The 17,120-nt window shown below is 40.7% G+C and overlaps 1 protein-coding gene across 2 annotated transcripts in view; it reads right to left on the minus strand.

The window, feature by feature from the left end:
• Positions 1 to 384: 384 nt before the first annotated feature.
• The window catches only part of LOC306879352 (microtubule-associated serine/threonine-protein kinase 2-like), a 141,572-nt gene continuing 124,836 nt past the window's right edge, over positions 385 to 17,120 (minus strand). For both annotated transcript variants that reach the window (XM_079432207.1, XM_079432208.1), the window contains exons 10-30: positions 15,407 to 15,482; positions 14,596 to 14,805; positions 12,133 to 12,234; positions 10,940 to 11,072; positions 10,664 to 10,734; positions 10,449 to 10,558; positions 10,083 to 10,291; positions 9,841 to 9,979; positions 9,503 to 9,635; positions 9,241 to 9,406; positions 8,770 to 8,871; positions 8,447 to 8,569; positions 8,201 to 8,310; positions 7,912 to 8,066; positions 7,491 to 7,783; positions 7,050 to 7,259; positions 6,526 to 6,752; positions 6,316 to 6,438; positions 6,098 to 6,234; positions 5,805 to 5,989; positions 385 to 5,586 (exon numbers count right to left, since the gene is read on the minus strand). In XM_079432207.1, the coding sequence (XP_079288333.1) occupies positions 3,656 to 5,586; positions 5,805 to 5,989; positions 6,098 to 6,234; positions 6,316 to 6,438; positions 6,526 to 6,752; positions 7,050 to 7,259; positions 7,491 to 7,783; positions 7,912 to 8,066; positions 8,201 to 8,310; positions 8,447 to 8,569; positions 8,770 to 8,871; positions 9,241 to 9,406; positions 9,503 to 9,635; positions 9,841 to 9,979; positions 10,083 to 10,291; positions 10,449 to 10,558; positions 10,664 to 10,734; positions 10,940 to 11,072; positions 12,133 to 12,234; positions 14,596 to 14,805; positions 15,407 to 15,482 (4,945 nt within the window). In that variant the 3' untranslated portion in view covers positions 385 to 3,655. The remainder of the gene's footprint in view (positions 5,587 to 5,804; positions 5,990 to 6,097; positions 6,235 to 6,315; positions 6,439 to 6,525; positions 6,753 to 7,049; positions 7,260 to 7,490; positions 7,784 to 7,911; positions 8,067 to 8,200; positions 8,311 to 8,446; positions 8,570 to 8,769; positions 8,872 to 9,240; positions 9,407 to 9,502; positions 9,636 to 9,840; positions 9,980 to 10,082; positions 10,292 to 10,448; positions 10,559 to 10,663; positions 10,735 to 10,939; positions 11,073 to 12,132; positions 12,235 to 14,595; positions 14,806 to 15,406; positions 15,483 to 17,120) is intronic.

Consider the following 17,120-nt stretch of genomic DNA (forward strand, 5'->3'; position numbering starts at 1 on the left):
AAATGAGCTGAGAGTGAATTTTTCAACACTCTTCTTTATTTAAAACTTGCTTCCTATGCAACATTGAGCAGATTTAACCTGCATCATGGAAAATGTCAGTTTTTTTTTTTTTTTTTTTTTTTACTAAAGAACATCCAAGTGAAGTGTCTAATAGAGCTTTAGAGAGACCAACTACTACTTCATCTGTACTCAAAGTACAAGAAGAAATATACTATATTTCTTGTTTTACAATTTCACTTCTGCAGATAAGTATTGAACTTTTGATATTCAGTGTTGTAGTGCTGTTCGTCCAAGCAATGGAAGACAGGCATGTTTTAAACTTTTTAACTATTTTGATCCAACTTAATGTCTCACATGAATAAATACAAGCCACATGCTGAGGTACTTAAAAAAATCTTTATTATTCATAAGGTAGGATTAACAACAAACATGCATCTTACAACAATAGAAAATTGTAAGATATTGCACTGGTTTAACTCTAGCAGATTTTTTTATTTGCCCATTTCTTTCCACTTGTGTCTGTACAACCACATTGTCTCCTTTAGTCTTGAACAAATCATGACTGACACATGGACAGTGCCCTAAATGCATAACACCACTGTATCACCATTGACTCCCTTGTTACTGAGTGTCAGATCTTAAAATACACACAATATCTAGTCATTGACCCATTCCATCTGTGCATCATGTCTAAGGCAGTGGCCATTGCACACCAAATAACTTCAATTCTTTTCATATTAAAGACACTCAGAACACCAGACTTAAAGATATTTACATAAAAGTAAACCATCCCATCTGTGCTGCCATTTGGGTCAAACACAAACACACACAGACATTAGGAAAGGGCAGTGGTTAGACATAGAGTCTATAAGCGTGTTTATGGTAGGCAGATAAAAGTAGTGCATGTATGTATGCTCCAAAGGTGTTTTTGTTCATAAAGAGCCAAGCTATACCACAGGTTAGAGGTGGCGGCTAAATTTGCTCTAGACGGTGTGTGAGATTACATTTCACTAGTGCGTGCATGGTGGCATGTGGCTGCGGGACATTGATGGATGACCACCGCAGGCTTTCTGACACCAGACTTCACCTCAACAAATAGCCCAACCGTCATCATCATCCCAATCACGTACATGAGAAGGCAGTTAGCGTTCACTTTTACAGCCCAAGGCAGCTCACGACTTAAGAAAAGGGAGCAGAGATGAATTTAACATTTACACACAGTTTTCCTTTTTTGTTAAGAGCACAACAGGTAGAATGTGAAGCAGAGACTACATGAAAAAAATTTGTGAAAAACTAAATACTAGGCTTATCGAGTGAATGCAACAGTTCCTTAATGTCTTTACACCCTGTAAAATCTCAAATGCAATGCAGCCAGAAAGGAAATCTCTAGTGGTCTGCCATCATCTAAGCTACAAAATATGCCTGAACACACACACTACACATATGACACATTTTATTTTTTTAGACATAATGCACTAGTATGCTGTTCACGAATGATCTCTCAAAACACATGTAAACATTTAAGGGCAGTTTCAATAAGCCCTCCCAATTTAGTTTAAATGGAGCTTCAAGTTTGGGTTTGAGAATGATAACTTTGGAGTGGGATTCAGTTGTAGGTCATCACTTGTGAATATGATGGTTAAGCGTGGTTCTTAACTGTGTATTTACGCCTTGACCACTAGTGTGTAGGATCGATCAATGTTCTCTAGACCCAACAGGTCAAACACTAATTAACCATGACTGCCCACAGATGCATTTCCAACTTCATCCAAATGGCAGTCTCACCACAAGTGCATTTTTCACTGATCATGGTGCCCAAGTTAATTAGGTTTGTCAGGAATTAAGCTTCAGGCTGCAATGCGATCAACAGCTCCATCCCTTCAAGAAGTGTGCAAGACATCCATTCACATTTTATATGGACAAAACATGAATAAGGTTATAGCGTAACTGTACATACCATCATCATGTGACTCAATCACAATCAGTTATAAAGACCAACTAAAAACAATTAAATTTGCTATGTGGGCAAGTTCAAAAAGAGGGTGTTGGAAAGAGGCTTTACTTTTAGGATTGACTTGCTCTTAGCATCTAGACCTTTTATACAAGTGGCAAGTGTTGAACACTAAGAAAACAAATAGTGGTAATCTGTGTGAAAACATCATACAGACAACTGGTTTGGATTATAAATGTAAAATGTGGTTAAAACATCAAAGTTCCACAGATTAACCTTTAAATACATTATGTCAAGATAATATGACAACGTACCACAGTCTCACTTACTGGTCAAACCCCTTAAGACCCCAACTGGGATCTAACTGGATACTGTATTTATTGATTTTCATATTATTGACACACAAAATAAAAAAGGGTTTGTGCAAATACATTGTTGCCTGGTATATATGTCGAAGGGCTGAATCAGAGCTGATATGGCAAAGATAGGACACCAGTCAAAAACACACTCCCATTGTTAAGGGCATAAAACTAACAAATAACAGACTTTTTAAAATATGCATTATATAAGAACCCACACAAAAAAACACTCAAACATGCCTCTGTACACAGGCACACGCGCACGCACACACAGAGACAAGTCTGCTGAAATAAGAAAACAAAACTGCAAACAAATATACAGAGACAACAGCTAATTGGTCCAGATATTAAAATGAGAGAAAATAAAACAGGCAAGCTGAAGAGCAAGAAATAAAATGGTCCGCTTGAAATTCTGAACAAAGACAAAACCAAACAAAATCTAGACAATGATGTGCAAGTTACAAGTAATGTCTTTAGCTAAAATGTAGCTTGACATAACTTTACTGGGATCTGAATGATGGCCAAAGATCGCATGATTTATTATACAGAGTAGTTCCAAATAATTTCTAAAAGCATGTTTATTTCTTATTAGAAACATTGAGTAACATGTAAAGAGGTGATGCAATTAATGGCCATCATTCTCCCCCATTATTCATCCAAATTTCAGTTACCATATACAACATTAGTGATGGCTGTGCCAAAGGGAAAATCTAAGGTTGAATTTTCATAGACATACATCTCACAGCTGTCCGACACAATTGAAAGCTGACACAAGTGCAAGTGAGAAAGATGGAAAACGTAGTTTGGTTTTTCTTTATATACTACAGGTGTGATGAAATCAACTTTGTGTGTTTGTGAAAATTGCTCGGGATACGCTACTCTTATTGCTGCAATATGTCTTCCTCCAAAAGATGAATAAGCAGAAAGAAATACAAGTGAAATGCTAAGGTGTTGCTTCAAGGCACAGCTATACCTACTACAAGAGAAGATTATTAAAGTAATATAACGATAATATGAAGAGGTAATATACTGAAAGTGGATATGGTTTCTGTCTCACAGGGCCCAGACCCAAGCAGTTTTCCAGGTTTTCTAGCTGCTGAGAAAAATTAACAATTATGAAGCCTCAGTTATTTAGTAAATGGCAGAGCATCAAACATTCTGAAATTAAGCAGTTGAGATCATCTGTAAACACCTCAATCTCTTCCTCGGTCTTATCTTTCCACAGTCTTTTCACAGGGATATTGACATTAAACAGGACAACTGCTTTGTGTTACAATGTGTATTTGTCTGTCATAGCCAAGTTAAATTAAAGCTAGAGAAAGCTGGAGGTCTTTCTGCAAGGCTGCTACGTTGTCTTGTTGGATTTGTCTCGTGAAGTAGTGGAACTAGGCTTTGCTTGGGCCTGAGATTGTGCTTCAGACCTAGGCCTTGGTGTGGTGCCACTTCTCGGAGTCCCTGGTCTATCCTGATGTTCTTCCTCAGCTTGGGAGTTTGGAGGAGCTGGCCTTTTGGAAGTCCCTGGGACCTCTAAAGATCTCTGAGAAGTTGAGGCTGGCTCAGATTTGGATGATGTTTGTTTAGAGGGAGATTCAGTCAGCCATGGAGACTGGGAGCTGGAAGCAGCAGATGGAATCAAGCAGTCAGGAGAATCAGGACGCTCCAGACGACATTCTTTTATCTTTGGGTGGGTAGGATCTGTCTGGGGACGCTGGGAGGCCTCTTTAGTACCTGGGATGTTGAGTTTCACAGGGCCAAGCACACTCTTAGCCACAGTGGCCAGTTGAGACACGACTTTGTCCATTCCACTCTCAGAGGGAGTTGATGGAGAGGCTGCAGCAGCGGCAGCTGCAGCCTGTCTGCGATTGTCAGCCTCCTTCATCTCCTTGGTGATGCCTCCAGTTGGTGTGGTAGCAACAGGGATATCCCTGGTCACTCCAGAAGCAGTGCTAGGATCCATTTTACCACTGGTTTTGGACCTGGGATCAGAAATTTTGGGGGTCCTCTGGGGATCCACTAGAGGTGTGGTGGGTTTGACAAATGGGTCTTTGCTGACAGAAGTAAAAGCGCTACCATGGGTGGAAAAGGTGCTGGATAGAGGGCTGGGTTGAGGTGGAGAAGGCCTAACACTGAATTGAGAGTCCTGTGCCTTTGACTCTTCAGCTAGTGTTGAACTGGAGCCTTGGGTCACAATAGAGGTTGTAGGATTCTGTTCTGGAGGCTTGTCTGTACCTTGCATTGACAGTGAGGCTGAAGTTTGCGTCTGAGATTGAGTGGTACTTTGGCTTTGTATCTGCAGTCCTCTGCTGGGCTGAGGTAAGCCTGGGGGTGCAACCGTTGAGGGCAACAGTCCCAGTGTTGGTGGAGCTGCTGGTCCCACCCTGATTGTATGGGGAGAGGCCATTACAGTAGTAGGCCTCAAGACATGACTTGGAGGAACATAGCTTGTCCTACGTCCATCTTGGCTATCTTCCGACCCTTCATCTGTCTCATCCTCTGAGGAGTCCACCTCGTGGATGGCATCCTGCTTTTGGAGAGACTCGCGACGCTCAGCGCGATCCTGGCGTATGGCTGACAGCTTATCTTTCAGTTTACTCTTCCCAGGAACAAGTCCCAGAGTTCCAGTTCCAGACTCAGGACATTCTTGCCTGCCCAGTTTACGAACTGAACTTTTCTGCAGGCTGCCCTTTTCTGCGGGAGACACTCTTCCTCCCATTAGAGTCTCACCGGCTGACTCCTGCAGGCTCTGTAGACTGGGGTCTCGCTGCAGCATCTCTTTTTTAAAATCTGAATGTGAGGTATCAAGACTGTGTTTGCGGCTGGGACCAACTGGCAGCTTTTTATCAGCAGCAGAGGATGGAGAAGGAGAGGAGGATGAAGAAGAAAGAGAGGCTGCAAGCTTCTCAGCTGATTGGACACGTTTGAGCAGAGGAGAGCGAGGAGGGTCTGCACTCTTTGGGCGGGATATCTGTCTTACTAATGGAGGTGAGGAGTGGAGCTTGACAGGGAAAGACTGGCCTATTGAAGAAGTGATGAGTGAGTGGCTTGGCAGGGGTGAAGGAGAACGCTGTGGGGAGGTGCTCTGAGGGGTGGGCGATGGTGTACGAGCCAGAGGGGATAATGGGATATTTCCTGCTGACTTCCGGCGGGGGGAGCGGTACTGGCGCTGTAGTTTGGGAGCCAGACCATGCAAGGAGCTGGGTCTGATCTGACCAGAACTGGCAGGAGAGTTTGGCACACTGGAGCTAGGTGAGCTACTTTGGGAGGAATTCCCACCAACTGCATTATAAAAAGAGAAAGTTTGAGGTTAAAGATTCAACTTTTAAAAAGAAATATGAAGATGAATGAAATCACTTAAGGCAGGATATTGATTTCAAAATAGGGAACCAATTACAATATTGTATGTAGATGACAATGTTAAAGGAAATGAGAACATGATTTGACATGACATTACGTGCATCAAAATCATATTGGCATTAGTTTGTATGGAGCTTCACCTGAGTGGGCAGAGTCGGGTGTGGAACGACAGCCCTGTGTGGGTGAACGAGGGGACATGTGCGTGGGAGACCCTGGGACACTTTCACCTGATGAGACTGAGCGGTTCAGAGAGGACAGGCTACGACTGGTTTGGAGAAGGGTCGCCTGCTTGGTGATCTTACGAAACAGGGAATTTCTCTTCTTACTGTAGTGGATATAAAAGAATACACCAAATGTAAGTCTAAGGAACTGAAATGGAAAGAACTTTGTGTGACTTAAGTATTCGGATTTGATGGTAAACGTTAGACTTCACCTGTCTTGTCCTTCTCTGGTTTTGTTTTTTTTGTTGCGCCGGGCCATTTTGGACTTGTTGCTGGTTTTGCGTGCAGGGCCAACTTTAATAGATGTATTCTCAAAGGGCGTAGCCGAAATGGACACCTTACTGCCACTCTGTAGCATAAAAAGAAATTAATCTGAAAATAATTCATTTCTAAAGCAACAATGTTCATCAGATTAGGGCTGCCAATGTACCTTGAGAATGAGCTCTACAACTTCTGTATGCACAAGTCCATGGACGGGCTCTCCATTAACATGTGTGATGAGATCTCCCTCTCTCAGTCCAGCCTCATGAGCAGGTCCCCCATCCTCTACGTGCTGAAAAGCAAATGTTAGAGCACTAAAAATCACAAATTGGTGCAGTCTAACTGCATCATGAAGAATAACGGAATGTGCCATACTCACCCAAACCATGTGGTGCACAGTATAAATGTCTGTGTCTCCCATGTAAACCCTGATGGCACGCAGGGTGAAACCGTATTTCTTGCCAGCTCGGTGGATGACTATGGCGGGTTTGACACTGGAGACGGCTGGGGACAGGTCTCGGCTGGGTGAGGAGTCACGTGATGAGGGGTTAGATGAGAGAGAGTGAGGGGACATGGGACTGGCTAGAGGAGAGGCACCGTGGTGATCTGACAAGACAAGAAAAAAGAAATTGTGCTGCAGTTAAAGTGTGACAGTCCACCACATAATTTTTTTCTAAAAGATAGAGAAAGCCAATCCAATCAAATGACTAGTAAGACATGGTCCATGTTGGTCCAGGTACAATATTTCCATCAAGTCGGGAATAGCAGAATAAAGGATAGCAGAATAGCAGAATAATTAGGATTGTTAACCTATCGTCATATGGAATCCTGTTGTTTAAGGATCAACAAAAGAACAATTTTTGCATGGCAAAATCACAATGATCATTGTGACTGCTGACTTACCAGAAGGGATCATAAGTGAGAGGGTAGTTGCTGAAGCTGACTTGATAACTTTGTTAAGTGGGCGTGATGTGTGTTTCTCTGTATCTCCTGACAGCAGTCTATGGCGAGCTCTACGAGCTGCCAAATCGCTGATGGCTTTAGGAGTAGAGTTTTCAGATCCTTCAGCACTGTAGCGAGAAGCTCGATCCAACATGTCACCAGAACTACCAGCTGAAAAATCACACAAACAAAAAATTAGCAGAGATATGACAACAGAAAATAGCAACCTATCAGAATGGCCCGTTATGGTGTTATTTGAAATAATAAATGCCATTCATTTTTTTTTTTTTTTTTTTGTTTTCTTTACATATCTCAAGTATAGAGCCTGTCTTAAAAATATTTTTAAAAATTTTCGATTAAAGCTAGAACAGATACTAGTTCCCAGAATAATTCAAGACTGACGTGTGACTGTGGATTGGCTGATCTGGCTGGAAGTGGAGCCTGGTGTAGTTGGCGATTCATCTAGCCTGAGCTCTCTCTCCACAGGGAGCTCTGGTATGGCCTGAGGCAGATCTTCCCCACGAGGGCCCCTCACAGGGGTCTTCCTGTCCCCCACACCACCATCCTCTTCGCTGGAAAGGGCGAATCGAGGCATTTCGATGATGGCCGAGCAGCAGCGCCGACGTACAGTCAGAGGCGGGCTGGAGTCGCTTTCGGTGTGAGATGACTCGGAAACAGAGAGTCGCTTCCTTAGGCTACAAAAGACAAAATGTCCAGTTCATTACACCATGTTGAACAAATGGCAAATGTATTTTTTTTTTTTAATACATGACTAGGAAATCTATGATTTGTTTATCAGAATCATTTCAGGTTATTCACTCACATCTCAGGTGAGCCCACCAGCCAACTCCGGTCTCGAGACTTTAGGCCACTGAGACTATCGATACGCTCTCCTCCCTCTTCACTAAGACTGCGCTTAGTGGGAGGAGGGGTGCGCTTCTCCTCATGCAAGGAAAGACGCTCCATACTACTATATACCTGAAAAAGGCAGACCGACATGTAGAGATGGAGAGGAGAAGACATTAAGTTAAAAAGTCAAACAGAAGAAAAAGCAATACTGAAAAGCAGTACTTTTGCTGTAGTTAAGAGTGTTAGCATGTGTTACTTCACACCTTGCTGAATCGTGGTGAACAGGAGGAGAACTGACGGATCTCCAGATGGTCATCCTCATTTGTGTCGTCCTCTTCCTCCGAGTCCACGTGATGATACCGATCTAAGCGTGCTAGAGGGTCGAAGAAAGAAATTTCAAATAGTGTTTTAGAGAATGTAAGCCCATGTGGTGTGCATCTGTATTGCAGGTAGAGAATAAAGTGTCTTGTTATAAATTTGTCTACACTCTCTGCAGCCTGAAAACATACTGTCAAAGTAGCTAGTGTCATCCTCTGACTCCAGCTGAGGAATGAACTCTGCCTTCTGCCTCAGGAGACTGTTCCAGTCCAGATCAGTAAAGAAACGGTGCTGTTTCACCTCAAACGCACTCCCTGTGAGACAGGGAGAGAGAACATCTCTTCAAATATTTCTAGGATAGAATTTTAAAAAAGTCTTCTTTCTGTTCAGGTTTATTTATACACTATTAATCTCAGCAGATCTGTCAAGTCACTCCTCTAAGACTTAACCAGAGAGGAGATCAAGAAGAAGTCAGAGTCTGTGTAAGTAAGTGAGAGTTTGTGTGCTAAAGGACCTGTTCCCAGACGCTCCAGAGGGTTTTGCCGCAGTAGTTTGGAGATGAGATCTTGAGCATCTGTAGGCAAAGCTTCATCACCTTCTGGCCAGATTATCTTATCTATTGAACCACACATACAGAATCGTATTTCTGAAAGTACTCTCAACAACAACAGAATTAGGTTCACAGAGTATTTTGATTTCAGAGTTTTTTTATATATTAGATGACACAAGAACAGCCCAAATTTAGGAGTGTATTACCGGTAAGTTTTTCAAAATTAATTACAGTCTGGTAAAGCAGATTACACTGATTAGGAAAGTAAGACTAATAATGATAACTGACTTCACATACCATACAAGTCAAAAGTTTGGGCACTCATGTTTGTATATGTGTATATGTATATTGTATATGTGTTATGCATCATGTTTCTCATGATGAAATTTTTAAATCTTATGATTTATTGCATTTTTTTCCAGATACGACACTAACCACTGATGACTTGTCCAAACAGTTCCTCAGGTGTATCCCCAAAGAAGGGAGCACATCCCACAAGAAACTCATACAAGATGACTCCCATGGCCCACCAGTCCACTGGCTTTCCATAGCCCTGCCTTAGAATGACTTCAGGCGCTATGTATTCAGGAGTACCACACACCTGATGGAAAGAGAAAGAAAGAGTTTTTGAGACTCCACAGTTTCCTTTTAATAAATCAATAAATAATGCAAGAGACAAAATGCAAAATCTCTGTACCTGTTTGTCCAGAAATTCTCGAGCATCTTTTTCAATGTGGCCCTCATATAGATTGGTTGTTAAGCTCATCAAACCAATCTTGGACAGGCCGAAATCTGTCAGTTTGATGTGTCCCATTGAAGTAATCAGGAGACTGTTGAAAAACAGGCCATTCTTTATTCTGTCATCAGTGAATATGAAAAGGCCATCCATTTATCTAAAAAGCTGTCTAAATCAAAGACAACTGATCTGTTGCAGCCTAACAAGCATGTTTTTATATTCTTAGAAAGTGAGATGGAATTTAAAAGAATAAATGAAAATCAATGACAGAAAGTCAACTACAAACACTGTGTGCTTACTTGTCAGGTTTGAGATCTCTGTGCACGATGCCGTAATTGTGAAGGTATTCCAGTGCTAGAACAGTCTCAGCAAAGTACATGCGTACCATGTCCACAGGCAGAGCCCCAATGTGCTTCAGCAAAGTGGCACAGTCCCCACCTTCAAACACACACAAACAATTTCAACTACAGCATTACTCTGTGGTGTATCCTATAGTGAAGTCCTCCATGAACAGTCATCCTCCACAAAGTGTGTTTCTTACCCTCCACATACTCCATAACCATGCAAAGATGTCTCCTTGTCTCAAAAGAGCAGAACATGCTGACAACAAAAGGGTTTTCTGCAAATGTCAGGATGTCTCTTTCCACAAAGGCCTGTTGGATCTGGTTTCGCAGGATCAGGTTCTGCTTGTTGATCTTCTTCATGGCAAATCGCTGACGGGTCTCCTTATGCCTCACCAAAAACACAGCCCTGAGTGGAGAGAGGCATGTATTACTATTGAGCTTTTAACGGCCTTCTAACTCTATTATTATTAAAAAGTGGTAGAGAGCCAGTTAGATAATTACACATTTCAAAGGTCTTAGGCATTTTTGGTCATTGCTGCAGTAGTGAAATCCTAATGTCTTACCCATAGGCTCCATTACTGATGAGTTTAATGGTCTCGAAATCTTCCTCACGTGGAGTTTTAGTTTTGGGTTGAGGCTGAGGCTGGAGTGGTTGTACGGTGGCTCCTCGACTCTGCATATGAACACAAGCACTTGGTCTTAGTGGAATGTTATTATACAGAATCAACAGAGTCATTGAAGACTTCGATTCTTTTAAAGACTCAATTCTATTACTCACATCTGTGGAATCTGTCTCTGTCTCTGGCGTTTCAGGGTTACCGCTGTCATAGCTGCTCAGCTGGGCCATTTCTAGAGAGTGAGAGTGAAAAAAATGTAAAGAAAGCGAACAGATGTCATTGGAAAAACAACATAAATGTCATTGCAGTTCCTGATTTGACACAACAAACCTAATAATAATAATATAACAAAAATAATATTTTTTTGTATCTCACACAATTTTTAAGTGTAGCCTACTGTTCAAATGATTTTGGACCACTGTAAGTAGAATTCTTACCCTCAAGAGGGTCCCTGGTGAGGCCCAGCTGGCTGATGATGTATCGAGGGATGTCAGACTTGATTCCCTGACCTTCTTTAGCATGACCTTCAGCAGCTTCTAACAGGTGGTAGAACTCTTCTGGATCAAACTCCTACAACACACATAGGGAGAATTAGGTTCACATGATATGAATATTAAAATCTGACATCAAGTCAGTCCCACTCAATCCCCAATCATTTAATTTATTCTAGAAATGTTACTCTATAATTAATTAAGCTATTGGAAACATTAACATTAATTTATTTTAGAGATGGTACTCTATAATTACATTAAGGTATTGGAAAATACATTTTTGTACATTTCTGATGTTGTCTGGAATATAGATCAAACATCAAATATTTCTGAACAAAATTTTCTAATTATGATAAACTTATTATTTGTTTCTTAAATCCTGATTTCAAACAAATATTTATAATCATTATATTCATCGGACTTGATCAACATTTTGTAACAAGCTAAAAGGGTCTTCTTATTCTGGCTCACTCACACAAAAAGTTGAAGTAATTCTACATATACAGTTTTTCTACACATACAGTATTTCAACAAAATATCATTTCAAAATTAAAGACTGGAAAGAAAATAAGAGCCAGCCAAACAAACAAAGAAACAAACAAAAGGGCCAATTTACTGTCATTAATTTAATGAACAGTTTAGAATATTGTTTTGTGTGCTTATTGAGGCAGCTTTGTGTCCAGGTGCCACACTGAGGTACTTGGGATGCATTGTGCACACATGAAGCAGAATAGTTTAACAGCTCATCGCTCTCTCAGCTGCTGGTCCTCCATCAGTGCTGAGCTGTATTGTATGTTGTCATACTACTAAATGCACCATATTACTCAAAATACACATGTGGCCACAGACATGGAGCCCTGCTGCATTGTGTGGTAGTCAGCTTTTGTATTTACATGTGTTTCTATAATGTCTGGCGTGATTTATTTTTTTAACAATACAGCAAATCTGACAAATCACTGTGCATTTTGAAGCTTTACAATGTGGCCTTGATTCTACATGCACATTTACTCAAGGCAAATCTAGCATTTGAATTATACGGTACTAAGCATGTGCTTCATTAACTATGGAAAAGCAGTTTGCTCTGAAGCCTCAGTACAAATTATGTCCAGATTAGAGTCCTTTAAATTATCAGTGCTTACCAAACACTCCAGGAGACGGGCGGGTCGAGCGATGATTATCATCAGCTTTTTAACCAGCTGGGTGACAAATGTCACCTCCCCACTTTCTGAACGCTCATGAGCCTAGCAACAAACAGAAAAAACAATAGATTTGAAATAGCATCCTAACATACCAATCACAGCATTCAGCGTGTACTTTTATGAATTGAACACCTTAATGATCTACCTTTGTCAAAATGAGCAATACATATTAAATACAAATTAGAGCACACTGTGTGGAATATTATATCCTAAAATGTAATGCTTTTAACTTGAAGAATGTGTCGGAAGCAATGCCACTGGAGATTTTTGACACTCATAGCACTACAATAAGAGATAGTTGAATGAGGTGTACAAAGAGAGTACATAAAAAGGAAGAGTGTAAAGCAGCAGAAAGGAGAGAGTTCATCAATAGGATAGAGAAGACCTGTTCAGAGTAGATGGTTAAACAGCCGGCTGACAGTAATAGAGCCATCTCTGACAGACAGCACTGCCACCTCAGGGGATGTCTAATCAGCCTCTGAATTATTTATACAGGTAATGAAACCGCCAGTTAATCACACACACTCAGTATAGTAAAAGGTCGTTGCACTATGAGTAAATACACTATAGACAGACAGAAGTACTAGCAGTGAGAGATATAGGATAAGGGAGGGATCTGGTTTAGCATACCTTAAACTAGATGAAATGAGATACTCTATACCAAGTTATACATAAGGTCAATAAGGTCAAGCGTAGATAAGGTCAATAGAGGATTCTCAGGATTCCTCTAGGGCCAGACGTCATGGTGACAGCCAGGTCACAGCCAGTGACCCAACCTTGAGATTGGCTCCTGTGGTTTTTAATGATGCAACCATGGGAGACTGAATGATACAGCCTGGTCATTTAAAAAGGTAAAACTAGTCTGACCTTAAGACAAATGTCCAGTTTAATAAATAAAGCCTATAAATGAAGATAAAGACCATATAGAAAGAGAACCAAATGGAAAAAAAGAGAACATGAATGGAACTGTTACTAAAAAATCGTACAATACGAATTAGGGATGCATGCATAACCTGTACCATATCAGTTATGAGCCAATACTAATGATTTTGTGTTCATTTATTACTATTGGTCAATATTAAATATATATTGGCAGTCATTAAATTGTGAAAATCTTTTTCAATTTAAAATAGTGTAGAATTATAATCACGATCATATTATCAAAATCTGTATTTTATTGCTGGTATCACCCGGAACGTTAATAACTAAATTCTATGTTTTAAGTATAGTCATTAACCATAACTCTGACAAATATTTTAAAAGTTTCTACAGTTCACAATTTGATTAAAGTAAACAATAGCAGCTATCAGGCATAAAAATATCCTAGTCACAGTCCATGTTTTGAGTGGTAAATTTCACACCACTGGTGTGTCCACAATTCTTCAACATAAAACAGAAGCTATCAGACTATGACCTTGACTCAATGCAACTCTGCAAAGTAAAAACAATCAGGAACTCAACTGTTAGATCCACATGGTTTCTGACCGCGCTCTGCTCCCAGCGCTCTAAAACCTGCTGAAGAACCTCCTCTTCTTCCAGCCGCCTCTGCCACGAAACGCGGGACATCCTCTCAGCGAGCGAGGAAGCGTTAAATGGAGAAGTCGGGAATGCCTTTCTGAGCGCACCTGCGGTTTATACCGCGATCCCCTTCTGGCCCACCTGTCACCATCAGCTCCCAAACTAAATCAGCCAATTACCATGGGCTGGATGATGTCATCCCTACTCGCCTGAATGCAAAGTACGGCTGCGGTGATGGCACGGCGACTGCATGAGATCACGATGTGCACATTTTCGATTCTGGCAGACAACAGCTACGGGATGGTTATGGACAACCAACCGAAAGAGGGGAAAACCCGACCTGATTCCTCCCTTCCATTCTCACTCCCTCCCTTTCTCTCTCTCTAGCCCCGCACCTACATCTTGGGTGCCTGGAAACTCATCCGTCACCAGTGGTGGTTACTGGAGTGTGAAATTAAAATCAGGAAGGTGCTGCACCCCCCCTTCCAACCCTACACAACAAACAGACACTCTGGTACATTCCTACACACACATGATTTGTGGAATCGGAACGGGACCTCTGGGAGTCATAATGCTGCCCCTGCAGCACTGTGACTCAGCTAATCAAGACATCAGCGACCTGTATCCTGACTAATGCAGATGTGACAGGTGACCACAGACCCAACAGAAGAAAGAACGATCGTCAGGGAACCAAATTCACATGAGATAGAGCTGTTTATGACAGCCCAGCTGTCTAGAGATGACCTCTGCCCTGATGTGATGACATCACCACTTTGGCAGACATAGATTTATGTTTAGGGATCTACAAGAAAGACCTTGCATGACAAGGAGTCAATACCCTTGCTGACAACTCCTTACATACTCTCCACATCTTTGCATACTCACATCTTGGTGTAGCTTCTCAAGGTTCTCCTGTAGTTCGTAGAAATAGCGGGAGGTGATGAGACCCTCACGGGATTTGTCCAGGCAGTCCCGAGCCAATTCTATGACCTGGTGGTGGATGAAACTCAGGACGCCGTCAGCTAAAGGCATGACTTTGTCAGGAGCTGAGGAGGATATGAAATCAGCCAGCCGTTCCTCCATCTGAGCAGTAGCCTGTGGGACAGAAGGGTCCTGGTAAGGGCTAGGTTGAAACAAAGGCCAAGCCAGGGAGAAACAGAGACATCCAGCGACCCACAATTTGTTACTGTACACTTTTTCAAAAACATTTATTTTTGTTGTTCTTGCACAAATACAGCATACTTCTGTGTTTATAAAGACCCCTTCTCTCACTTACTTTTTGTTACAAATTCTTTTATTTAAAAATGAAAGAAAATAAGTCTATTATATTATATTATGCCTATAGGCAATAAGAAAAAAGCGTGCATTTTTTTTTATTTTTTTTACAGATATCAAGCAACAGAGAGTGATTTATTTATTATTTCTACTATTTATTTATTGTCTGTATACATTAACGCTAATTAGTGTCTTGATGTTTTTATTTTAATCTTAAACATTGTTTATTTATTATTTATTTTTTTATATGTATATTACATATTTAACATGTATACCAATTAATTAATATGACTTTTTTCTCTCGCTATGTGTATCAATGCTCTGGCAATGCAACGTGAAAAAAGAGGCAGTGTCTCATTGTGTGAAAATGAGACTATCCAGTATCCTTGTGTTGTGCAAGCTCATCAGTTTTAGACCTCACCTTAGGGAAACGCTCCTTGTAGACATGGTTCATCATGACGATCTCATGGTCAAATGAAATGGGTGAGCGTCCAGGGCTGAAGAAGAGAATACAGAAACAAAAATAAGGGGAGAAAGAAATCAAAAAATGGGACTTGGCCGTTTTTCTTTTTTTAAACTAATCATATATTTTTCAACACTAATGTCCCTCTGCCTTCTTGCAGATGTTGCTTGGTGGCCTATACCTGTAATCTAACGTGGATGATAGACTGGAGCACCTGTATTTTCTGACATATCCAACCTCATTCATATCAGTTGCATCTTCAATCACAGATGCTCCACAGGGAATACTGAGACACATAGCTTGTGTAGATAAGCGAGTATGTGTGTGTTTCAGTCAGGGACACCGATTACAGATGCAGCTGGGACCGCATGAGTCACTCCTGTTAGCAAAGGTAAGCTGGTCATGTGACCTTGAGGATGAGGTAATGCTATAAGTCATCAATCGAAGGCTTGTGCTCCATATTAGACCTCCTGATTGAATGAAAACATACTAACCATAACACATCTGATCAACCTCCAGGGTGCTGTTGAGAAATGTGCCAACACACACTTACACACTAAATTGGCTCATCTACAGGCATGTCAGTAACACTAAGTGACGGGGAGAAATATTCTAGTCAAATCCCCAACTAACTTGAGAGCCATTTCAATCAAAAATTACAATCTGACCACGGCTGTGGTAAAGGTTAACTCTGACAGAGATTGATTCGCAGCCGAAGGGAGCTGCATTAACAATCACACTGAGAATATTTCTCCTGCTGAGTGAGGTAGAGAGAAATGACAAAAGAAAAAGAAAAAAAGAAAAGAAAATGCCTTAGAGCGATCCTCTACTTTTATTAAATAAGGAATTTAGTGTGTGCAAATAATCAATGTGAACCTCCTGCGGCGCAACAACATTCTGCATTTAGACAGATGATAATTAGTGAATGCAATTATTTTTCTCTGATGGATGCAGAAATGTCCTTGCAGCCCCAAAAATCATCATGTTTTTGAGAAATGACCTTGCAAAAAGATTCTCATTATAGTTTTAAGCCACATGGATTTAATTGAAGTAGATGTTCTGTTCAGGATCATACTGGAAATAACAAAACAATAAAGACAGTTCACTTATTTTAGAAAGCATAAAAAGAGAAACAGGAATATATTTGAACACATTCCCAACTCAAAGTACTCAAAGAAACTTTGACATACCTACACAATCTGATGATTGTGACTTTGCACTCACAATTCTGTCTTTTTTCTCAGAATTACATGATATAAACTGGCAGTTGCAAGTTATAATGTCAGTATTGCATGAAATAAACTTAAATTTGTGTGAAAAAAAACTGAATATCAAGTTTATCTCTCGCAAAGGGAAACTGCAAAATCAAGTCAGAATTGTGACAAGCTCAGACTTGGACTTTATAACTCACAATTTTGAGTTTATATCTCCCAATTCTGAGAAAAAAAGTCAGAATTGTGTGGAAAAAAGTTGCAAGACATTAACTCGGAATTGCGAGAAAAAGTCAGAATTGCTCGCATTTAAGCGAGAGCAAGAAACAACTCACATAACTTACAATTGTGAGTTTAAATCATGCAGTTCTGAGAAACAAGTCAGAATTACAAGTTTGTATTATGCAATTCTGAGAAAAAAGTCCAAACTGTGAGATAAAAAGTCTCAAATACCCTTTTTA

Source organism: Barbus barbus (genome assembly GCF_936440315.1).
Source record: "Barbus barbus genome assembly, chromosome: 13".
In the NCBI taxonomy this organism is placed as follows: domain Eukaryota; kingdom Metazoa; phylum Chordata; class Actinopteri; order Cypriniformes; family Cyprinidae; genus Barbus; species Barbus barbus.